General features: G+C 41.0%; 1 protein-coding gene across 3 annotated transcripts in view; it reads left to right on the forward strand.

The window, feature by feature from the left end:
• The window catches only part of PDE7B (phosphodiesterase 7B), a 169593-nt gene extending 149493 nt beyond the window's left edge, over positions 1-20100 (forward strand). For all 3 annotated transcript variants that reach the window (XM_059467623.1, XM_059467624.1, XM_059467622.1), the window contains 7 exons: positions 176-276; positions 1744-1875; positions 8104-8195; positions 9233-9377; positions 11382-11478; positions 15023-15103; positions 15631-20100. In XM_059467623.1, the coding sequence (XP_059323606.1) occupies positions 176-276; positions 1744-1875; positions 8104-8195; positions 9233-9377; positions 11382-11478; positions 15023-15103; positions 15631-15848 (866 nt within the window). In that variant the 3' untranslated portion in view covers positions 15849-20100. The remainder of the gene's footprint in view (positions 1-175; positions 277-1743; positions 1876-8103; positions 8196-9232; positions 9378-11381; positions 11479-15022; positions 15104-15630) is intronic.
• Positions 20101-24940: the final 4840 nt, after the last annotated feature.

Below are 24940 nucleotides of genomic sequence, written 5' to 3' on the forward strand. Positions count from 1 at the left end.
TTTTTTCTCTAAAGGTACCCCGATAAAAGCGGCAATTTAAATAAGCTACGGCTATTTGAAGAAACTCCTCAGGCAGCTGACTGCAAAACCTCAGTTTGTATTTTAAGTCCAGTTCCCACTTGTGGCCATGGCATTCAGAGACAAAAGGATCTTTGTTTTCTGTTTTGATTCGCAGTTATGGTTCAAGACGATTACCATAGCCAGAACCCATACCACAATGCTGTCCATGCCGCTGATGTCACACAAGCTATGCACTGCTATCTGAGGGAGCCCAAGGTAATGACAACTTTTCACACTGATGTTGCTTTCAGATAGTTCTCAGATTTTTTTTCCCAGGGTTGAAATAAAAGCCCCAGGACATACTTCTAGACAGCAGAAAGTGATGGCGTGCTGGAAGTCAGCAGCAAGTGAGGAGCAGCCTTGGCTACAGATTACAGATGTTTCAGTCAAGCTGTGAGAGTCACTTCTCATCACGCAGGCATCCTGTCTGAGTGCTGCCATGTGAGCTCCAGCCAGCAGAGTGCTGTGACCCAGGCACTCACTGGTGCCTGCAGCTCTTCTCCCACCAAACTCCGAAGGAGGCAATGCATGTCTGTGCCTGAGCCACCTCAGAGCATCAGCTCCCCACATCACTATTTCAACATACCAAATTGGGCACAATATCACCAGGAAAGGGGAAAACAGTCCCTTCAGATGGGTCTGTTGCAAGGGTATCCTCTGCATGAGTATTTGACTGCTGCTGCAAGTTCTCACAGCATCAGAGTGGTGTTGCCTTGTGTGTTACTGGAAGGCACTGTGATATTGCCATGCTGAGCCACAGTATAAGAACATAACTAACCTTTTCTGGCTTGGCTCAAATGAAGGGATGTTCTGCTAGAACTAGCAATTTGTTACACAAGAATATACCAGTGGTGAGGGCAGGACCAGGCCCCACCTTTCTTGTATTTTCATCTCCTGCAAGATCTGCAAGTCCTTTCTTGCCAGGAAGTGCAGAGGACAGACAACATCCAGAACCTGGACCATACTGCTCATCAGTTCTGACCTCAGAATGCTTCTTTCATCTCATATACCTGTATACTCTTTACAGACTCATTGGGCTGGTAATAACTGCTTCACTCTCACAAACAGAAAATGCTAAGACTACCTTTTTTTGTTTCTAAATGAGCCCTGTAGCAGAAAAAAATCTGGAGAGGTTTTCCAACTTGAATGTTTAAAGTTAGAAAGGTAAATTAGGTTCTCTAATAAAATACATATACTTGAACGGGGATAGATATTTAACAGCCAAAGCTGAAATTTCAGAAGTTGATAAACTCTGCATTTTGTAACACAGTGCTATGTTAGAGAATTGAAGCCTGATCTTTTGTTGGCATTACTAAATACTTGGAGGGGCTGAACTCTTACAATGGATGCTAACATATGCCTACCTGTCAGCCTACCTGTTTGCTTTTCAAAACAAATGAGACTATGCCAATGCCCTTCTATTACAACAATCCTTATATTGCCATGGGTAATAAAGAGATAAGAAATACAAACTCTAATAAAAGATGATTATGTAGTATAATATCTTTATAGATGTATGTTCAACATTTACCTTAAAAACATTGTTCACAAAATTTATACTTGACATTTGTGTACAAATGCCAACACACCCAAATTATGCCATGATGTCAGCTGGTTTGTTTATTTACCAAAAAATATTTACTGTTCCTGTTCTTGTTGTGATTAATGTGTGTGATGATTCAGCTTGCCAACTTCCTCACCCCATCGGACATCATGCTCGGACTGCTTGCTGCCGCAGCTCATGACGTGGATCACCCAGGGGTCAACCAACCCTTTCTGATTAAAACTAAACACCACCTTGCCAGCTTGTACCAGGTAAAACTGCTCATCAAGTTGCTAACGTAAAAAATGCAGTCAAGGAGAGTTTAAGCAATTTGCAGTGAACTTTTAATGCCAAAATCTGGCAGCGGGAGGATGTGGGTCAAGTGATCCTGCACTTTGGAGTCTGGACAATTTCAGTCAAGCACCTCACTGGGTGTCACTTCTTAAAGCAAAGCTGATACAGGAAAAGAGGTGGAAATGTCGGATTTTTTTTTTTTTTAAGACATTTAAGCCAGATCAGTTGTCTGGGTTGTTTTTGCTGTAGATGCCTGGGATGAGGAACTGTGGGTAGGACATTTAAAATCATGACAAGAAGATCTCATCTTCAGATAAGCTACAGGCATGGTCTAAATTGGTATTGCATTAAAGGAAACCTTTGATTCATAAGGCTGTAGTAAAATTAAACATTTAATGAGCACCGCATTTAAAAAAAAAATAGAAGACAGACAGATAAACCAAAGGAGAAGTCATAGACATTTACAGTAACATTCCTCGAGATACAAAGAAAGAACTTCAAAAAAGCCACTAGGTCACACCACAGGCTGTCTAGACCAGTATCCTGTTTCTAAGAGCAGCCAGTAAAAGATCTCAGAGAGAAATACAAGTCTGGGATCAGTACAGAGTTGTCCTTCACCTAGTATCCATCCTTTCTGCTCTGGCAAGCAGCAGTAGAAAACTTCCTGAAACAAAAACACAGACTCACTTGTTCAATAACTAGCAATGAAGCCATACTGCCTGATTTTTGTGGTCCTTTTTAAATATATTTGAGATTTTGGCCCATGGCAGTCATTGTAGCTTTGTATTTTATCTAAAACTGTCCTATGAGTATAATCTCCACACACATGTATACGTTGTTATTATATGTGCACATCTCTCTATTCTTTGCATTGTACTTACATATACAGTGTGCAAGAGCAATTTGCTGCCAGAACAAATCTTAATTTTGGTTGCACTAACCGTAATTCAGAGGTAATAAATGGAGTTAGTAGTGATTTCTATCCTTTAGAATCACAGACTCATAGAATCATAGAATCATGAAGGTTGGAAGAGACCTTTAAGATCATCCTGTCCAACCCAACTGTTCACCTAGCACCAGATCCAGACACCTCTTAAACACCTCTTAGACACCTCCAGGAATGGTGACTCCACCACCTCCCTGGGCAACCTATTTCAGTGCCTGACCACCCTAACAGTGACCATTTTTTTCTGCTATCTAATCTGAATCTCCCCTGTCTGAGCCTAAGGCCATTCCCTCTGGTCCTGTCACTGCAGGCATGGCAGGAGAGACTGACCCTACCTCCCTGCAGCCTCTTTTCTGTAGGCGTAGGGAGCAATCAGGTCCCCCCTGAGCTGCCTTTTCTCCAAGCTAAACACCCTCAGCCACTCCTTGTAAGACACGTTCTCTGGTCCTTTCATGAGTCTTGTTGCCCTTCTCTGGACATGCTCTAGCACGTCAGTGTCCTTTTTAAAGTGAGGGGCCAAGAACTGGACTCAGCATTCGAGGTGGGGCCTCACCAGTGCCGAGTACAGGGGGACAGTCACTGCCCTGGTCACACTATTCCTGATGCAGGCCAGGATGCCGCTGTTCTTCTTGGCCACCTGGGCACACACTGAATCATGTTCAGTCAGCTGTCAGCCAGCGCTCCCGCTGGGCTGCTTTCCAGCCACTTCAGAAGAGTCAATTTCAGCCTTTGCGGAGGTTGTCAGAGACAGAATATCCCGTGTTAAAAATTAACCTGCCTGAGGAAGACTCACTAATAGCTACATACATAGCCAATTGAGAAATTGCTGCAATGTGCTTACTGCTTGATAAGAGAGTCTCTCTTTTTCTACCCTACACTAGCAACGTTTGGGTTTTCCCATAAGAAGTTGGTTGTGTAATGGTGCAACTGTCCTGCCCTCAGACATGGGAATGGGCTGGACTGTGGGAGCCCCAGCCAAGGCACAGTTATGCTCAAACACTGAAAACTTTGTGATTGGCCTCATCATAAGCTGATGCAGCTTATTATGTCATACCCATATGTTTCTGGTCCAGTCTTTTCTGAGCGTCAGGCCAGCTGAGTGAAGAGGGAAAAAAGCCAGGGGCCTAAGCCGTGGTACTTTGGGAATGGTAAGGCTGCTTTGAAGATGAGTGAGTAGAGCCATTCCACAAAACCCCTTGTCTTTTGAAAAGGTACAAACAATTCCTTCTCAAATTAATGGTGGCGAACAGTACTTTATAATTAGGTTGAAAAATCAGGCTAATCTGAAAGACATACAGCTAAAATACTGGTATCTTGGATAAGTGGTTTCTGCTCAGGTATTTGGGTTTGAATATACTTACAAATATTGGTTAGAAAAGGCAGTGACAAAGCAGAAAATGCAATCTTTCAACAGCAAATGAGATATGAAGTACCCTACTTGAGGACATTCACTGGCAAGTTTGAGTTATTTTAACTGAAAATGATCCCACATTGTTTCCAAAGTTTTTAGTAGTATACAGTATATGGATGCCAATAAAAATAACTCCTGGAAAAAAGTTTTGGTGAAAACATTTTTAGTCAAAAACTTAGATTTAGTGAATAGTCATCAAAACATGTACTTTAACATGTGTTTGAAACTGAAACAAAGTTCTTAGGTTTTTGGTTTTTAAGTAGCAGAGCCACAGAACTGCTGGGATTAATCAGCAAAAGGATCAAGTGAAAGTAAGTTTTAACAGAGCTGCCAGTCATCTGTCATTGAGACAGTGGACTTATCCATGTATGGCATTTCCATGCTTTTAAATGTCTCTTGACATTTAAATTCAAACTTTACATTTACATTTGGAAGAAAAGGTTTTGCAAAATGAGGTAGGTCAGTTCTTGACAAAGATGTAAAGTGTTTGACAGCTTCTGAAGTGCATATGTGAGAAGACTCATATTTCAGGAGGGCATCACCAAGGACTTCGGAGCTTTCAGTATTTATTTTCAAACTAAATCTGTATTTTATGATGCAAAAAAGTTTGTTTTGTAATCTGTAGGGTAGCTTTCTAAGGTCTGCTGCACGTGATTGCACACGCCATAATTTTCTACAAAGACAAAAGCAGTTCATTGAAGTCTCCAGCATTACAAGGACAGTTGAGAGCATAGAAGGTCACTCTAGTGGTCTGGAGGTCCCTTAGTTTTCCTGTGAGGAGCACAACAAAATTCCTTGTAGTGTGATGCAGACTTTGCTTCTAACTTGTATTGTCTGGCTTTTAAATGAAGGGTAAAAGTTTAGAAGTGTGGATAGATCACGTACAATGTCTGTAGTACAAAACATTTCAGAAAACCATGAAAGGACACTTTACAACTTTAATGTAGGTAGGCTGGAGATAGGAAGGTACATTTTGGGCATCAGTGAAAACATTACTCTTATGCAATCTTCCTTAAAAGCAACACTTCCAAGAATAAGTGTCATTTTTGGCTATTTAACATTATGCAGTTAAACCAACTGCTCAATGAGTAAGAATAGATTGAAGAGATTGAAAAAAGTCAATCCCCTTTGACTTTAAATTAAAATTGAAATTTGCTCTGCACCTAGTTAGTAGCAAGTCTCCCTCTCTTCAAGTACTGTTCTTTTTCCAGTGTATATGAATGCAGTGGTTCGAATGGCTCAGACCAAGTAACAGATTGGAAATATTGTGGTAGCTTAAGTAAAATAAACTGTCATAATCCTGAAGTCTGTTATAGCAATCTACTGCTGTGGGTGGGGATGTAAGTGTGACAGAAGCTTCCTATAGTGCAGCCTTTAAAGCAAAGCTGCATTACTCAGTTTTTTAAAAAACCAGAACACCACGTGAAGCAGAGCTGGGAGCCCCGGTCTGCAGGCCAGCACAGAGACTTTGCCCGCATGGGCTGTCTCCCACCAGCCTGGGTGATCAGATGGCTCATGGCAATTAGTCTTAATAAAGCACTAGTGTGTTCCTAGGGGGATGAGCTGACTCTACTAATTGCTGGCAGCCACTTCAGGGATTCTGGCTCCTTACATTTAAGAGGAGAATCATATGACTTCATGCTTGTTGTAGCTTGTTAGCATGACCTTTCCTTTTCCCTCCTCCCTGTAGTTTCAGTGTGGGAAACTAAACAGTGCAGCAGAGACAATCTGAAGTTCCCCTTAGAGCAGCAGGCAAAGAGCAGAAACTTAGAGAAGTGGAAATACCCTGAGATGACTCCCTGAGTGTGCTTTTTCCTATGAGTAACTATTAATTGGATGCTGGAAAGGTCTCAGATGCCTACATCACTTCTCAGCACTGTTCTGGCTGGCCTTCAGGATAGCCAAGGAGCAGCTGATCCATGGAGTGTAATTCCCTCTTTGAGGAAGGTGCTGCTGCAGCAGCTCCTCACAGCAAGTAAGGCTGCCATGCTGGAAGGGCTGTGGGGACACAGGGTGCTCCAAGGGGGATGTCCCTGGTCACAATGCTTCAAGGATCCAGTCAGACCAGGGTCACGGGAAACTGTGCACACAAGCACTGTCTTAAACCAGTGTAAACCTTCCCAAAAGCCAAAGGTGACATCAGATAGAGTTTGTCCAAGTTAGTAGGAAGATGGCAGCCTGTGGCCTTGGGGTGAGTCTTGGGACCAGTATTCAGATCTGCACCTAGGTAGGTGAAAAAAAAAAAAAATTCATTATTATGTCCTATTACATTCTGTTATTTTTCTTGGTCAGAGTGTAGGGTTGCAAAAGTCCATCCTGATGTATTTAGGCAAAAGGAGAAAAGGGATATTTAAGTTGGCAAATGAACAGAACTGCTGTCAAAAGTAATTTCTCTATTGAATAACTGATGTTGTGATCTGAGTCCATCAGCTCTTCCTAAGAAAAGGAATTAGTTTTTACATGGTTTGAAAGTTTTGGATTTGGTTTTACTTTGTTTTTTTTTTTCCCCCGAATCTGTGATTTTTGTAAGGGAAACAAACAGACAAAGCTAGAGAAATACCAAAGCAACATTGTTTCTGTGAATTCAGAAGCAACAAAAAACATTGTGGAAAATCGTGTGATAGGAAGTCAATCCAATTTGTACTGTCACCTTTGCACTAGGCAAGATGATCAAAATGCAAATTGGATCTTGCTTATGCAATGTTTAGTTATTGAACAGTCTTCAGATATGACAGGACTACAAAGGAAGATAAGGAAGACTTAGGCAGAAAATACTGCTCAGTCCCTCCTTGAAAAGTGGAAGCTGCACATCATGTCCCACAGGAAAGGCAGTACTATGGCAGCAGTACCTCAGAGCTGTGGGACTGTGTGTGAGGGAGCTAGAAGTCAACAGTGGCTGGAGAGAGGGATTCTCACTCCAGTTTCCCAGCTGGCAGTGACAGGGTGGAGTCCTTGTTCTCCTGCCTGCTCAAAACGTTTGGTTGTGCTTTGTTTTCTTTTTCTTATCCAGTCCTCATCTACTGCAAAAGCTGTGAACTGCCCAAAACAGGGAACAGATGACAGAGGTTTCTGAGCAAGCGACATGTCTGAGGCATTTTGTGGTAGAAAGTACTCTGTGAACTAAACAAGTGATGATGGGAAAATGCATTGTGTGTTAGGATAGTAATTTCAAGTCATCAGACAAAAGATACCAAATTTGTTGTAATTTACTGACAACCTAGATAGCTGGGTTTCAGCTCCCTTACAGTTTTTTCCCCACCTAACTTCCACTTAGTTGAGAGCAAGGAAACAAAGAGGAGTCAAAATTTGTTGCAGACTAAGTTGCTGAAGCCTGCAAATGCTCAACAGTACTGCAATTCCTCTTGCTTTCACTGAACAGCTGCAGGCAGTTTGCAGTTCCCTGACTCAAAGGGAAATTTGGCAGTTTAGTTTTCTTTTCCTTGTCCGCTCTGCATTCGAACTGTAGAGGCTGAAAAGTCAGCCTGCAATCAGTAGGAGGTAAAAATAAGCTTTTGCACTCCTGCTTTAATTTATTTGTTAATAAATCTGCTAGAATGCAAACTGCCTCCCACTCAGATGAGATTAGCTCCTCTGTTCACAGCAGGATTCAAAAACTGCAGAACAACAGGCCTCTGGGGCTGACCTTAGCTAAGACACCCAGAAGCACAAGGTCCTTAGCTGTAGAAATCTAGACCAATTACTCTAATCCAGCTGTGGCTGAAAAGCACACATTTCAGGCTCATGTTACAGCTTGTCCAACCAGCTCTGGGTATCGTGATCTGGCAAATCCATATGTGTGCCGTGGATACCATCCTAATCGTTGCGTTTGTCGGTGTTGTTCCTCGCCAGAACGTGTCGGTGCTGGAGAACCACCACTGGCGCTCCACCATCGGCATGCTCCGGGAGTCACGGCTGCTCGCCCACCTGCCCAAGGAGGTCACGTAAGTGTGCACCAGAATCACCGAAACCAGGCCATGGCCTCCTTCTCCCTTCTTAAAAGCACTCTGGCAAAGAGGCCCAGGCTTCAGAACAGGCTGAGCTTCCTGCGCCTTCTTGGTGCCATTGAGAAACCATGAGATAAAGTTATACAGCAGAAGTATTTGTTAACACCTACCCACTTCTGCAGCACAGGAGTGGAATGGCCACTCTCAGCACCAGGAACACAGAAAGTGCCAGCAAGAGCTGAGGGATTATTTAGATGTATTGTTGGCATTTTTCATCTTACCTAGCATCAACCAAAAATGGAAAGATTTAGTGATTAAAAGAGGAAATTGAAGGAGTTGGTCAAGGAGCATCAAGACTGCTTTGGACTTCACATGTCACTGAGGGAATGTGGTTCAGTCTTTATGGATAAAGCTGAAAAAGCACAGCCACATGAACACCTTCGCCAAGTTGCTGCTAGCTTTTTGCTTGTGTTAGTCCCACCAAGGATGGAAGATAGAGACAATGAACAGACTGCAGTAATACATTTTAAATCACAGGTGACCCTACCAAGAATATAAACAAGTTACCTGGAAGCAGTAAGCTCTATATCCCTCCAGAAATTCTTTGCATCAGATCAGTAACTTTAAAGAACTTTAGTCTAGACCTTCACAACTCTGACTGCAACTTCAAAGTTGCAGTATTCACCGTTCAGCTCTGAGCAGCTGAAGTAAGACGTGAGCATTTTTCTTGATGTAACATGCTGTTGTTTCAGGGTGGGTTTTTTTGTACTTTCCTAGTACTTTTCAGAAGCTTTCAGAACAACCTGTGCCAACAAGCATTTTTCTTCTACATTATCTATTCTTCTTGAACCCATTTGGGCAGGTAGAACAGTTGTACCCTGTAAAACCCAGCAGAGACTGACCAAGCAGATCAGACTGGGTCCATAAAGAAAGAGGGAGCTTTATGCCAGCTCCAGTGATCCAGAGCAGGTTGTTTTGAGCTCTTAATGTTGAATGGTTCCATGATTAAAGAGGCTTATTTACCTTCATTGCAGACAGGACATTGAGCAGCAGTTGGGCTCCCTGATCTTGGCAACAGACATCAACAGGCAGAATGAGTTTTTGATCCGTCTGAAATCTCATCTTGACAATCAGGATTTGAGGCTGGAGGATGCGCAGGACAGACATTTTATGCTTCAGGTAACTTCATTTTTTTTAAATTGTTTTTAATAATTTTTCAGGTCACAGTATTTCCTAGTATATGTTAAGAGTAATATATTATAGCATAACTGTACATCAGCCTCTCCTTACCTATTACCATAAACACTTCCCTTCTGCCACCTTCTGGCACATCAGGCAAGCATAAGGTGCCTCTGGTATTTCCTTATGTAATTTCCTTGAGTTAAAAAGCTGTGAATGCAACAGATACAGGAGAGTGTCAAATGCTAAGGAATGGAGATAAGCTAGATTATTTTATTTCCAGAACACTGCTTCTCTTCCCAGGTAATGCTTCAGTTGTAGTGTCTCTCTCTTGTGGCAAATGTCACTCCACTGGTGTTATTTTCTAGCACTGTGCAGAAGAGCCTCCTCGTTGGTGTTCTTTCTAGGACAGCCTGACATTGGGTCTCCAAGTCCTGTTCCCATGATGGATGCTCAGAAACTGCCTCTTGCAGAGACAGCTGTTGCCATGGCAGCAGATGCTTCTCTAGTGCGTCTGACCAGCTAACAGAAAGCCCACGCTTTATTCAGAAATCAAATAGGTTCATACTGGTTCTTCCAGCTAAGCAGTAGTCATTAGCAGACTCTTCAGAGTAAACCTCTATCTATTAAAGCATTATTGTGATTAACGTAGCTACATACACTTGCTTCTTTGGAGAAATTACAATAATTTCATTCCTAAATACATAAAGAATTTGAAGTAATCGTTTTCATTTATAAAACAAGCACCTACATATTTTCCTTCCATCAAAGTCACGGAAAAGGTGACAGCTGCAAGGAAAGAAGTGCTGATCTGTTAATTCTTCCCCCTCCAGCAGCATGGGGAATGCAGTAGCTTCTCACCTGTTCTGTCTCAAACACAGTCTTCTGTCAGATTCCTGCACACACTGTGCAGGGCAGGGTGACAGGTTGACTATATTTCTGGACAGATAAGGCAAGAAAGTTGTGCAAATACCAAAAGCAGAGGAATTACAGCTCAGCTATGGCAAAAAAAAAGTTTCTTATGCACTAGGAACTTAGGAACAAGGGAACAGATAGTAAGATTCACTTATCTGGTGGATTCTAGTTATGGAAGAAGAAAAGAAAAAGATCAAGAAAAGAATTCTTGATTGATTGGAGTAAGCTAAAGAATGTTTGAAAGGTCCTTGCAGTAGACAGTGACATTAAGGCTAATCAGCTTAATCCAAAGAGAAGAATGACTTGGAGATTTCCCTCTGCTGGTTCACAGGTCTGCACTCTTAAGAGGAAATACTTGTGTTTTCTTCCTGGGTGCCAGAATGACTTCTGACTTCTGTCAGACTGAATGACTGTGTTCAGTCTGTGAAGAAACAAGGCACATGATATTTTGTTCCAAGGCAGTAAGACAGGCAGACTATTACATGGTTTACTTTTCTGAAGTAGTTACTCGGTTTTAAAAAACTTTTCCCCTGTACTCATTCTCCTGCAAAGCACTAAAAAGTACTAGTTAACTAAGTGAAACCAGGCCAGGGGCAGTGTGGAGAGCCCTGTGCTTAGCTTTGTAAACAAAAATATGCAGACATTAAGATGAAGTGTAATTGAAGTGAGATGCAAGGTCACTCACTGAGACCACAGAGGAATCATGCCCTAATACACCAGCTTGGCTCTTTCCTTCCTTGTCATCAGCTACGGATGCTGAGCCAAGCAGTCAGCAGGAGCCAGCCTGAGGCTTTTGTTGGCTTATTCCTTCCAAGGAATATCCAAAACACTTTGCAGCCTTGGAATTTGGCCCTGCTCTTGTTCTCACTACGGTAAAGTGGAGGGCTGAATGAACGTTTTGTTTGCAGCTTAAATAAATGCTTTTTCCTCCAAGGGCACATTTGGGTGAGGCTGAGCCTCTGAAAGGTAATCTTAACCCTTCCTGGCATTGCTGCTGGGGCCTGGGAGTTCCATGGCTGCAGATTTACTGCTGAAGCACTGCTAAACAGTAACTTCCTTTCTCAGTACTGCTTTTCTTCTTGCTTTCAGATTGCACTCAAGTGTGCTGACATTTGCAATCCCTGCCGGGTTTGGGATCTGAGCAAGCAGTGGAGTGAACGGGTCTGCGAAGAGTTTTACCGGCAAGGTGAGCCCCTTCAGCTCACAACAGTCCCTTCCACCTCAGCTTTCCATGGTCTCTGTGTGACAAGCCAGAGGCAGAACTGAAATGTCCCTTGAGAATGAGCTCTTCAGAGATGCGCTGCCTCATTGGAAAAGTGGGAAGGGGTAGAAGAGCAACAAGTGTTTCTCTGCTGCTCTGCCAGCATCAGGCAGGAGGGAGGGTTTTGCTGTGCCTCAGCACTTGAATTCAGCTGCAAAGCCCATGGCTGCGTTCTTCTCTGAGACACTCCAGTCACCATGAGTGTTTCTGAGCTGGAATGGTGCCGGCGCCACGCTGCCCCAAAATCCTCAGACTGGGTTTTGTCTCGCTTTTCATGCTCCCACTACAATGCTGATGGGAGCCTTACCCTCGCTATTTACCAAATATGACACATTCTTCTGCCTGCAAATGCAGAGAAAGGGTTCAAACATGCTTCCCAGCATGCTGTTGAAAAGGCCAAAGCAGGCAAGCCAAACCTCAGCTAGAACCTACTGCAAATGTTTTCAGACCCCTGCAGAGAGCACAGTCAAGCAGGGCTTTTTTTGAAACACAGTAATTACACCATTTGGCTCTATCTGCATAGGCAAGGTCATGCTGTGCTACAATACAGGGTGCAGCAGAGTTTAATCACTGCTAAATTCTTTGTTCAGAGCATCCTGAGAGTTGAAGGCAAGTGGAAGAGCACACAATAAAGTTCTTAGTCAATTTAATATTCTGCACTACAAAATTAAGCCACATCTGAGCTGGCACCTGGTAGAGTTAGTCTGTAACAAGGACAAACAGGTCAGCAAGTCAATTTTCAGCCAATGTCAGTTTAAGCTGGTGAAATGTCTTTGACTTTGATGCCTTTGAAGCAACATAAGCAACTTTCCCAGTGCAGGTTTAGTTAGTCAGATGTGTAGTGAAGGCATAATCAGGCAGCTCATGAGGTGCAGTATCACCTTTAGTGTATTAGGGGACCACGCTGAGAAAGAGAGTTCAACTCTTACAAATGTAAGCTTTTTCCACTCTCCTCAAGATTTGTTCATCTAACATCAAAAATACACCTCTGAAAGGGGATACCTGAGTACATGAGACCAGAGTTAGAAGCACCACAGGGAGAAAAGGAGCATTTTATGTGGGACAGTTATACAGAAACTGTGGTCTGATTATCACTAGTGGCTGTATAATCCTGTTCAGTGGTACAACACCCCCAGTATTAAATAGCATTAGATATCATTATCACTTTAAAGTGTTTTTGTAGACCTCTCTACCCCCTTACACACAATGATGGGGCTTGAAGGTATTGTTCAGCATTATGTTTAATATTTGGAAACCATAAGGTCTCATGTTTTGATTTTTAACTGTAGATGAGACACATAATACCACAATTAGTGCTTTGTTTAATCTTCCTCCTGGAACAAAGTTTTAACATTTTTAAATAGAACATTTCTAAGGCCATTTTAATAGAGACTCAGATCTTGATCTTCCAGTGCTCTTACCGTGCAAAAGCAAATCTAATTTTTGTCAATTAAGTGATTTCTGAAAGACAAGAAGATGTGGATATACTTTGAGCCAGACAGATATGGATATACTTTGAGTCAGTCATTTTCTACCCAGAACACCTACAGAGGGGATATCGCTGGAATTAGAGACTTTCTTTTAGTCAAACAGTTTTGGAGGGGTAGATGAGAAGAAGACAAATTGCACATTTGGAAACATAAGAAACTGTTATTGTGTCTGAGTTTTGCTAAATTGTTCCTTTTGATTGTTCATGTAGCTAAAAATGTTTTCCTGATGCTTTTTAAGCACTCAATTACAACTGAAAATATTCTGTTCACATTTAAGAAGTGATTCCATGCTGCAGAGGGAAGAAAGGCAAGGCTTAGAAATGCACACCGTGTTTTATATGGGGCTACAGAACCTGAATAGCACAATAGCAAAAACTGTTCATGGGGAGAAAAGAGCTTTTAAACAAAACCAGCGGATTTAAAGCAAAATATTTCTTTATGGGCTGAATACAGTGTTTTGTCTAAACTAGCAGGTCTGTCTTTCTTACAGGAAAGATTTTCCTAACCAGCCCTCACTACATCCTTATTAGTAAATCAGATGGACAAAATATTATTGTGTGAGGGGAAGTGGCACATCTTAGCTTGCACACAGTTAACTCTCACTTCCCTTCCTTACTGTAGACAGGAAAGGTCCTGTACCTCTTGCAGTAGCCAGGATTGTACACTGGCAGGGAAGGCTAACAATCACAAAGGATGAGTGTGTTGCACTCACAGACAGAGTGTTTGTTTTAAGGAAACCCCTACACCCAAAACTTAACTCAGAGCAGTCTTTGCATGAGGTAATTGCAGGCATGGGGAATACAGTCCCTTCAGCAGAAAAAGTGACTGTTGTCTTGGCATGGCAGTGAGCAAATTACAGCCTCTGAGATGTTTTTCTGCTGAGTTCTTAAATCCAGCATGGTTGTTGCTATTGATTACATTCCACTCCATAAAAAACATCTCCTGTCATTACTATGTACAGAAGCCTGTCCTGTGTGACCATTTCTGCAGGAATAATTTCTACTGACTGTTTATAAGTGTCTTCTCAATGTCAAACCTGGTCAGTTCTGCATCACAACCAGTCTGATGGCATCTGGAGTGAGCAGATATCCCAGGCAGGTTTTTCTTCCAACAATTCAAAACAGTCCCCAGGGCTGGTCACAGCAAGAGCTGCCTGCAGGAATCTTCAGGGCAGTCCCACATTTGGAACTGGAGACCTCCTGGTTCAGTTAGTAAAATACTCTGCTATGAAGGTGGCTAGGAGTTCAGCCAACTACTTTTCTGTCTCAAGTCAGTCCTGTGCAGATGCCTCTCTGGGGACTTCCTGGATGACCCAGGAAATAAATATACTCAGTGCAGCAGCAAAGGCATAGCATGATACCCAGCTACTGCACAATAATAAGACAGACTTTTAATTTCATCCTTTTTCCATGTTTATAACTTGAGCTCCATAGCTCTTGACTCTTGAAACATTACTAGAGTCCATGCTTTGGCCCTTACCAGTTTGTTAGTGCAGCCACAGCTGTGGCATTCCAGGCTCCAACACTCTTCCCTTTACAAACCACTTCCACAAGAACACACTAGCAAATTCCATGCAGTACTACTGTAAATCTAAAATTGATACACTGCAGTTTTCTGGTAGGAAGTGATCTGAACAAGTAGTAAATTAACTAGAATGTCTTAAAAACCTTTCACAAAAGAGAGTCTATTTTAAAAATTAAGGTACTCAGAACACTTACATGCTCAGATTTAATGTTCATCTAAACGTCATCTTTTCTTAGATTTTTCTTTGTATGGATAATTGGTTTCTCTGATACCTAAAAAGAAAAAGTCCAGAAAATGAAGGTATTTAGACATTTACCATGGGCATCATTGGTAGAAGGTTCCAACTCCTCACACAATTACAGACACTGTAATAAGAGTGTGGCATAGGTATGGAGAAGAGAAACCTATGTAAAAGTGTCAGAAAAAGATAATTTTTTTCCCTTTTTTTTTTGCAGGTGATCTGGAACAAAAATTTGAACTGGAAATAAGCCCCCTTTGTAATCAGCAAAAGGATACAGTACCAAGCATCCAGATTGGTAAGTATTAGTTTCATTCCCTTCATGTTTATCTTACTATGACAGAAGCTCTAAGAGAAACTTTTATTCACCACATGCCCCACTCTGATCCAGTTGTTTTAACAATAAGAGCTGTGGATACCATAAGAGTTAAAAATGTGTTCTAAATTAAAATGTTCAAAAGGAAATCTATCTAAGCCCAATGTTCAACAGAAAGACAAAGGAGTCTTTGCATAGGGGGAGAATACCCATGGGAAAAAATTGCAGCCAGTGTTAAACACTTGTTACTTTCTTGTCTGATATCTCCTCAAAGGGTTGCTGGCTGTCACAGAGTTTACTGTGACACACACAGATAAAACCATATCTTGTCATGTATGCTGGTCAAAAGCTGTGCATTTCAAAACGAATTGATGCCTGAGAGTTTGTTGTTATTTCTCATCAGGGCTTTTGCCACTTACCTGGCTCTGTGCTTTTGAGGCACTCGGTGGGGCAGTGCACTTGTGGAATGAACTTGTTGCTCACCAGCTGTCCCTTGTGTGTTTCTCCAGGATTCATGACATACATCGTTGAGCCACTCTTTGAGAGGTGGGCCCAGTTTACAGGCAACACTCCCCTATCTGAAAACATGCTAAACCATCTCAGGAGGAACAAGGCCAAGTGGAGAAGCTTGCTCCACAAGCAACACAGCAGTAGTAGGAGCAACGACCACTCAGGCCAAGTGACTGGCAGCCAGGAACAGACTTTAAATGAAGAAGAGACTCCTTAGTGGCAGCTTTGCACTTTTCCTTCTAGCACTGCTATCTCCGTCTTGGTCACAGCAGCAAAAACGGTCCCGAGGAGCTGGAGCCTGTTGTCAACACCGTGCAAAGGCAAGAAATGGCAAAGCTCTAAGGGTCCTCATGAACATGCCCATGGTTCTGCTGCGTTTCTTTCTGATCTTCACGTTCCTCTCCCCTCTCTCCATCTGCGCATGCCTGATGCCGTTAGTCACTCCTGATCCCGATCTGCCCAACGTGGAGTCCCAGCCAGCAGCCGGGAAGCCAGGATAGTTCCAGCTGCCATGAAGCAGGGAGGATTGCTGAGAGGACAGGGGGCACAGAGAGGCACTCTTGGTGATTTTCTCATTTACCACAAGTCATTTTGTGACATATGTATATAGGCCCAGAGTGCCACACCCGTTCTAGGCTGGCAGCTGGGCTGCACATGAAACCACCAGCAGAGGACATGGACCGAGCAGGACAGTGCTCACAGGGGGCAGAGAGTCGGGTTGTTTTAGTGGTTAAAAACCTTTTTAACTTTTGTATTCTGTGCACTAAACACCAGATCTCTAAATCTTGGACTGAAGTTACTCTCCGTATACACACCTTCAGTGTAACAAGGCTTGTTTTGGTAATCATTTTTATGCCACTTTGGATAAAAGACAGGCATCTTCTCATTGCAAGGAACAGTATTCCCTCGCAGCCAAAAGGGAAGGTGTAATACAGTCTAAACCTTTGAAACACAAACAGATCTATCTTTTGAGTACTGTTTCAAGTTACCTGTTTATATTCATATGTGTACATTTTCTGTAAATAGAAAGCGCTACTGATTCCCATGCCAAAATACTGGAGTACTGTGGGATGATTGCTACCTGTAAAAACATTGGCACTGTGAACAGAATACTGTTAGTTTTAATACAAGAGAAAGCATTTGTAAATATGGTATAGAGTTTATTAATATACACCATTGTTTGTGGATAAAAGCCTTAACTTCTAGCATCCTTCATCTTCTGATAGCTGCCAAAATCATACAATTACAAGATATGATTCTGAACTGCCTTTCCACTATCCAAGGTGTATCAAAGGTCATTAAGGAATGAAGTCTGGCAGGATAACTTCTTGAAAACTTCAAACACATTCCATATGGGTCCGTGTTGTTAATCCATGGCACCTTGCACATTCGGTCTAGGCAAATGTTTCACAGCGCCTGAAGTTTTAAGCTCAAAAAAGCCCCCAGGCCCCACAGCAACACCACATGATTTGACAGTTCAGCATGATTACCATTTATTCAAACGTGTGGATTTTTACTAAATAGCTTAGTCATCTACAAAGCACGGCATTAGTTCTGGAGTTCAGTTGTTTTCTTGAGAGATGTTGCAGTGTAGCTGATTTTTTCCCCACATGCCCTCCTTAGATAGTCAGCATCAAAATGCATTTATATTTTTCTTTTAATTAAAAGAATACTTCAACTGACTTTTAGATAATTCTCAGTCAATGAAGGAAAAAAAAGTGTTGTAGTCAGACTACTAAAAATTCTCTTAGCTATCATAGTGGCTGAAGAATTTTCTATGATCTCATCTTTGTGAAAGATACTTGGCCTTAACTCTGCCATAAACAAGCTCAGTTCTGAAAGTCTTTATTAAACTTTACTTAAGTTTCTACCATTTCAGTGAGATTGTATTCTCAGACACTACTGTGTTGCACCAAAGGGATTGTCCCCTGCTCCTCTGTTCCAAGAAAGAATAACTGCATTCAGGTGAAGTGCAGGGTTGTTGTGAACCCCCTGTACATCAAATCTGTACAGCTGCTTTCCAAAAGAACCAGCAGGTATGGCCAGGTAGTCGCATTTGGGTAGTCATGTTGAGATGTGAAGACATTGAAGAGGCCAACAAAGAAAGAGCTTTTCAAGTTGGTGTTTCTGAAACATGAGAAAGATATATAGTCACAGAAGCGCAAGGGAAAATCTAATACATTTTTCTGAATTACAAGGGATATTGACTTGATGAGATAAGGTTCGTGCTCATAAGGTGACTAATGTGTTGAGAGGAAAATAAAAAGCATGAGTTTTAGTGCAGGATGATTTACTCCACTAATTCTTTGTATGTATCTTCAGAGAAAAGAGGCTGAAAGCCAGTGAAGTAAAAAGGGGCAAAACGTGGTGAGCACGCAAAGTGTTCCAGCCGTGTTTTTTCTGCCCCTCCACTGTTATGTAAGGTACAACCAATAGAAAACCTCCTTCTTCCTCCCACTAATCTAAATGAGATTCATATAATAGAAGGACCACAGCAAGCAAAGGGCACTCAAGAGAGTTGTAGTAGAATTAAATTGTTTCTAACTACAGAACATAAATGTCTTCTTAAGCACATGAGGGTGGTGGGGGTGGAAGCACCACCACTTTGCAGCTTTTTAGGTGTACCTTTCCTTCTGACAGATGTAGGACAATTATTAGGACGTTACGTGAGCAATGCAATGTGCTGCTTAGAAGCACTTAAGTCCATACAAAAGAATGTAATTTCCCGTGTTTTGTCTTTTTACTAAGAAATGGAAGCCCTTTGCCATCTAGCTCAAAGAATTTTTTTTAAATGTTCTGAAATTTAGTTAAACTCAGCATCTAGCAGCATAAAAAGCTCTTGACAGAAACATTGTCGAGCTGTTTCTGAAGAGCTTCCAGAAAATAGGTCCAACCAGAAAGCTTGGGTACAAATGAAATTTTGTTACAGCCACATTAAACCCAAGCACTTTTCTACAAGTGGAACCTACAGGTTCCATTACAAGTTTGCTCTTACCATGTTAAAACTTTCCAACTTCAAAAAGTTCTTCTGAAAATTATCAGGCCCTTACAAACTAGTAGGGGCCAAAATTATTACGGAGGATTTTGGTGCACTGAGCATACCTGCTAGATTTCAATCACCTTGTGTAATAGTGCTTGAAAGAGGTTCAGGGTGGCCCCAGCAATGCTTCTGTGCTTGTGAGCCAAACCCATTGCACAGGTTTGGGCCTGGGCCACTTTGCCTCAGGTGCTCCAGACAGAGGTGCTGAGAAAGCAGATGCCTGGCAGCCAGATTCCCTGGGGTCTGTAATGCAAAATGCAGCCATCTGATTTCCCTAGAAACCCTAACTGGTACAGGCAATCCCACAGCACCAGTGCTTAGCACATGCAGTTGTGACACGTGTGGTATTCTCTGGTTTGGAGGGCATTTCTGCACTGGGGTTTCTCCCCAGTGTGCCAACAGGCTGCTGATGCACAGAATAGGAAAGCTATGCAGATAACACAGATTTTGGTGGTGTCAGCCCTATCAGCCACTTTACAGAAGGCCCTTTTCAGGAAAAAAAAAAAATTTTCCTTCCCACTGGGCCAGTGCAGCTGAAAGGTTTTAGAGTTTTCAAACTGAGTTAAGGTTTTCATATCTAGAAAGAAGAAAAAAGCTGTTAAAAGCAGGATGTTAAAATGTTTTTATGCCCCACAAATAAGATTTGAATTTAGCTCCTCTAAATGAAGATTCTATACCATCTAAGAGGCAAAAAAAATTGTATAACTAACAATAAGTGATAATAAGTGAAAATCTTAGGCTGGTTAAAATAATCCATACATATGCATTGTCATTAAGTAAAGATTTTACCTGCCTTTGTGTTTGTAAGTGTCAATGGTTCAGCCACCAGTCAAATGGGGAATGAAAGGACTGTTGACACTATGTACCTTTGGAATACAAGGAACAAAGGAGTAGCTGAGATTACGTAGAGTCTATGGAGGAAAAAGAAAAGAAAAAAAAAAAAACACATGATCTGCAGTTGTGTCTAACCTAATCTACAACACAGGTCAATTAGTTTTGTAAAAGCTTGGTTTTCATGAAGAAAACCAAAACCTCCCCAACGATTAATGAGAAAGCTGTAAATGAGATAAGGCTGTTGTTACACTGCATAGTGATCTCACCAGCTTTTGCAATCTGGGGTTTCAATTTCTCTTAAAGTTTCCATCAAATTAGATACAGAAGGCACACTTTGCCCTTCCAAATGAATTCTCAGAAAGGAAAAACTCAAGTAGTCACAATTTTATTTTCAGGTACCAGACAGGGTACCAGCCATAACTTATTGCCTTATATTTTTAGTCACTAATCTATAAAGTTGTCCATAAAGTATGCCCATTCCCGTCCTGATGTCCCCATGATCGCCACAGCCCACAAAAATCGATAATTAAATTCGAATTAAAACCCTGCAAATGCAAAAAAAAAGCCATCCCAAAACACAAAACAAAAACACAAGGCAAGCTTCATGCCATGAATATGTATTCAAATTACTTTGATTGGTGCAAACTGTTGCTCTTTGTTTCTATAATCCATCCAATATTTTAGGTACATAAACTTTTAAGTGCAGACCATAAGCTTGACATGGATGTAAAATATATTCTGCTTATCTTTGAATTCAAGATTGTATATGTCATGTTTATTGTAAAGCATTTTATATATACATAGTCACATATCTTATACAACTCTATGGGCCAAACACTGGTCCCCCCAACTTCACTGGGACCAAGAATCAGCCCCCATATGTGCGTATATATGCCATATGCATCATTCTGAAAGGAAGCACTAGATTGTGTGAAAATGCTGTGACTGCTATGCAGTGATGCCAAGAGATTTAACTTGTATCTTTTTTAACATACTGCTGTAAGTATTCATCATGTCGAAGAATGACAGCTAATAAAAAAAAAAAGTGAAGTGTTCCAAGTTCTTTGGTAAAGCCAGTTGATTGAAGGATCTCCTTTGTTTGCAGAAGACATTCTGGTTTGACAAGGCAGCAAAAATCCCCCTGCATCCATTCTCTCACTGCCTCTCCTTTCTACCAACAGAATAATCACTTTCCTAGTGTGCTGTTTCTGAGAAGAATTTTTCTCTAAATTTCCCCTTAGACTTGCTGTATGAATATAAATGGAGTTCCCAGCAAGGAAAGCATTTCCATGTAATTTTCCTAAGCATGTAGTAGAAGGATTTTCAAACCCCAGGGAAAATGCTTCCCTGGTTAAGTATTTGAAGGAGTTTTCCTTAAACTATTGTTTCAGTTCCAGTAATGTGTTCTCCTTAGGATCATTGGTCAGTTTCAATCTCCATTTTCTCATTTCTCTTTCAGACCATGTTCTTTATATGTGCAACATGACAGAATCTTCTGAAGTTTAATTAAAAATACGAGAAGTATTGATGTTCTACACTGATAAGTATTTCTAAGTGAGAAATACTTGTCATCACTGATGGGTATCACTGCAGGGACTCTTCCTGACTCTGACACATTTCTCAAGCCAGAATTCATTAGTATCTCAAAGTGCTCAGCAACAATACTCACATAGTTCATGCTATGCAAATACTACAATTGAACAAAATACAGGAGCTGGAAATATATTTGTTTCAGTGCTATTTAGCCAACATGTTAAAATTAAACTTTTCTAAAAAAAATGCACCCTTCAGAATCACAGTGTTTTCCTCTGTCCCCCAGATGCAAGCAGAACTGCAAAATTGATTTTAGAATGAAGCCCCTTAGAGATCTGTCCTGTATAGGGTTGGAGTTGTGATGGTTTCTCCAGGAGTGTTCTACACAGTCACCATTGGAAAACCACTCTGTTTTCCATAACAGATTTAACATTTATTTTCAAGTACAGCCAAATCAATACATCTTCCCACTCTGCACAGGCACTGTCTGGATGGATGCTGATGTTCCATGGTTCAAAACAAAAAATGCAGACCAGCAAGGTGAAATGCATCAATGAACAGCAAAAGAAAAATTAATTATATGGCAATATTTTTGTCCTGGCCAAATACTTAATTATTATTTAAAGTTCAGGTGGAAAATCTTGGAAATATATCTATTCAACAAGAGAAGAAACAGTGTAATATGTTTGTGACAATCAATTATGTGACAGACACTCCTTTTCTCTAAAGGTGAGGAAGGCAGGGTCTCTCCAATGTCCCAATCCTCTTCTAGATAAAATGAGTGCTATTACAAAATACTCTGGTTTTACCAACAAAGCAGGTTTGTGGTGTCCCCAGTTCTACACCTCTCAGTGTTTCACTGATGTTGTGTACAGTAGAGTCTCAAACAGCTGTTCAGGAACTGACAGCAAATGAATCACAGGTTAGAGAAGAGTCTGAAGTTGCTCTACCAGTAAAACCAGTGGATCATTTCACTGCATCCTGGGCTAGTTTGGCTCTTAGGCAGAGTTGAACACCGTGCAACACATTAATCCGTGACAATTGGATTTTGCTACCAGCAGCAGCACTTCCTAAAAGCTACCTTGGCCATGCAGACCTAAGACACAAGGCAGTATTGCAGCAGCAGATCGATTTCATGCCAGATTTTATAGTAATATAATTTAGAGAGAAGATTTGAATCCTCTACCCTACAGAGCTCTAAATATATTGTACTACTAGATTAGGAAGGGGATCTGGGTGTCTTAAGAAGTTGTAACTAAAATGGAGTATTAGAATTCATACAAACAGAGGAGTTGTCCTATTATTTCCAGCACTCCTACCACCTAAAGATAAATTCAATTTTTATACCAATCATCCCACTCTAGAAAGTGCAAGTACAAGAGTGGGAAGTGCAAAGGGTGGCAAAAAGCAATTTGAATCACGAAAAGCCTCCAGGAGGGAGAGAGAGAGGAAAAAATACTGTAGCTTCATTAGTATCACCTATTAAAAAATCAGAACATTTGGGCAGACTGAGAGCTTCTGAATTCCCCAAATCAAAACATAGGTAAACAAAGTGCAGCAATACATATGGAAGTTGCTGCCATAAGAATATATTAACCTTTAACCACATAGAAAAGCTTAAAAGATTGAACATTTATATGAAACAAAAAGGGAATTCCTGGTTACAAATAAATATTACTAAAACTGTAATCCTGAAGAAAATACACTTTAATACTTAAATCCACCATTAGTTTAAAATGATGCTTTCCTGACCTACTCATGCTACTCAGCAGCTGTTACATTCCAAATCCAGATTTTCCATTTGTATGTGTAGAGGATTCCTATGAGCTCAGCTCACATATAAGCATATTTATGAAAGAAATATAGCTACCAAAAACAAAAACCTGGTGCTACACTTACACATGTATTTGATGCCCAGCCTCGTTTCTGTAACTAGACCTACCAACACCTGCAGATATTCTCAGGGGCTAGTCCACATTTGACAACCAAAATGCAAAGAAAATAGGAAGTACTGAACATACGGTAGATTCAAGGGCGGATTGAGAAACTATTGTCCCAAAGATCACTTGTTTGTATCTGCCATGCTTTGTGATATTTCAAGTCAACTTCTAGAAGGAGGAGAAAAAATAGATACATTAGTATCCTTAGCTGAGAGACCAAAACATGAGTGGAATTACTTTGTTTAAAAAAATGTACTGTTTTGCTGGGATGATGGTTCATGTAGATGACAAGTAGTTTGAGGCATCACCATTGCCCTTTGTGGTACAACATTTATGCAGCACATTTATTTCCCTCAGTGCATCAGGAAAGTTACTGCCACCAGCTCCACCATTTCTGCATGGACCATTAAGGAGTGGCCCCTTGCACTTTGGTGCTTTGAAGTCTTTTATTCAGTGCTAGGGCTAAATTAATATGCACACAGATGTACATGGTAAGTGCCCCAGTTCCCACATGAAAAGGAAATCTTCCTCAACAATGCCACTGCCTGAAGACTGCCTATATAAAGGCAGATACAAGAAACATAAATAAGATTTGGGATGGGAACATCAGCTACTCAAAATGGCTAAGTGACATTGGCACATTGGCTTTAGGTACATAAAAGTGTGTACTAAAGTTTTAACAGAGCAAATACACTTCCTTCATTTAACTCCATTGTAGTTACAAAGATAAAACAGAAATTTTGTTACCTGATGGGATTCGTGAATCAAAGTAAAAAAACTTGGATAAGAAGCTGTGCAGTTGATTTCCTTTTGCACTTTATCCTCACAAATCCTCTGTGCTTGGTCTATCCATGCCCTGTCTGGAGACAACTAAAACTGGTTATCAAGCTTAATTTTTACCTTCTTGCCCTCATCCCCTCTCGTCCATATCTAATTATGGTCAGCTTCTTCAAAACACCAACTAATCACAAGCAACACAAAAAATAATTTGATTTGGGAAATGGTGGTATCTATTATGATTCCAAACATAATTGCAATTCGTAAGTTACATACTTTTAAAGAGCAATGTGATTTCCCCCTCCCTCTCAAGAGAAGCAGGGTATTCTTTCTTCTCTGAGATACTCTGGATTTAGCTGGAAGATAGAAAGATCAGAAACTGCAGGATACCTCATGCAAGAGAGCCAGAGCAAGAAGCTCACAGCTCACTCAGAGAATGCATCAAGTAAATAAAATTCTTGCGAGCCTTCACAGTCAGCCAGACAGGAGAGGGGCCTAAGAGACTTTGCTGCAACTCAGAAAGGTATTGAGTTGAGTGGAAGCAAAGACTTGTGTGCAAGGTCACAATCCCTTTTTTATTTTCTGTCTTCCTTGATAATTCCTATATTCTCCCTAGATAAAACTGTGAAGGTTTTATTGTAATAAAGCCTGTCTTTTTGATTTCAAGACAAACAGCTTCTTGAGGCTCAGACCTGCTTCAATTCCCATCCCACTTTTTATTAAGCATATTTTACGGTAGTATGAAATATTTTCTCTTTTTTTAAAGAGTATTTCAGTTTTCCAGTTTTAAGAAAGAATAGACAATAATATTACTATTAATGTTTTCTTAGGATGAAGCATAGGAAAAGTCTGGACTTCAGCTGCCTTTTACCAAATCCTCCACCTGCCCAAGACCTAAACATGTCACAATATAATCCTGTGTGACAAATAGCCCCCATTTTTTTCTGAACAGTTCCTCTACTTAGGCCTTTATGTTGACAGGCTTTGAAATACAAACCACCAACAAAATTATCTGGCATTTTGATTATGGCAACTCAACAGTCATGCTGTATGAGAAATGCTAAATAGAGGTGTAGTTTATTTATTTTTACTGTGGTTACACTTTTGAGTGCTCTAGTTATGGATCAGGAACCACTCAAGGAACACCATGCTGCTCCCATGACAAATTGTTATAATAGAAATAAT

This window comes from Ammospiza nelsoni, chromosome 3 (genome assembly GCF_027579445.1).
Source record: "Ammospiza nelsoni isolate bAmmNel1 chromosome 3, bAmmNel1.pri, whole genome shotgun sequence".
NCBI classification, from domain to species: domain Eukaryota; kingdom Metazoa; phylum Chordata; class Aves; order Passeriformes; family Passerellidae; genus Ammospiza; species Ammospiza nelsoni.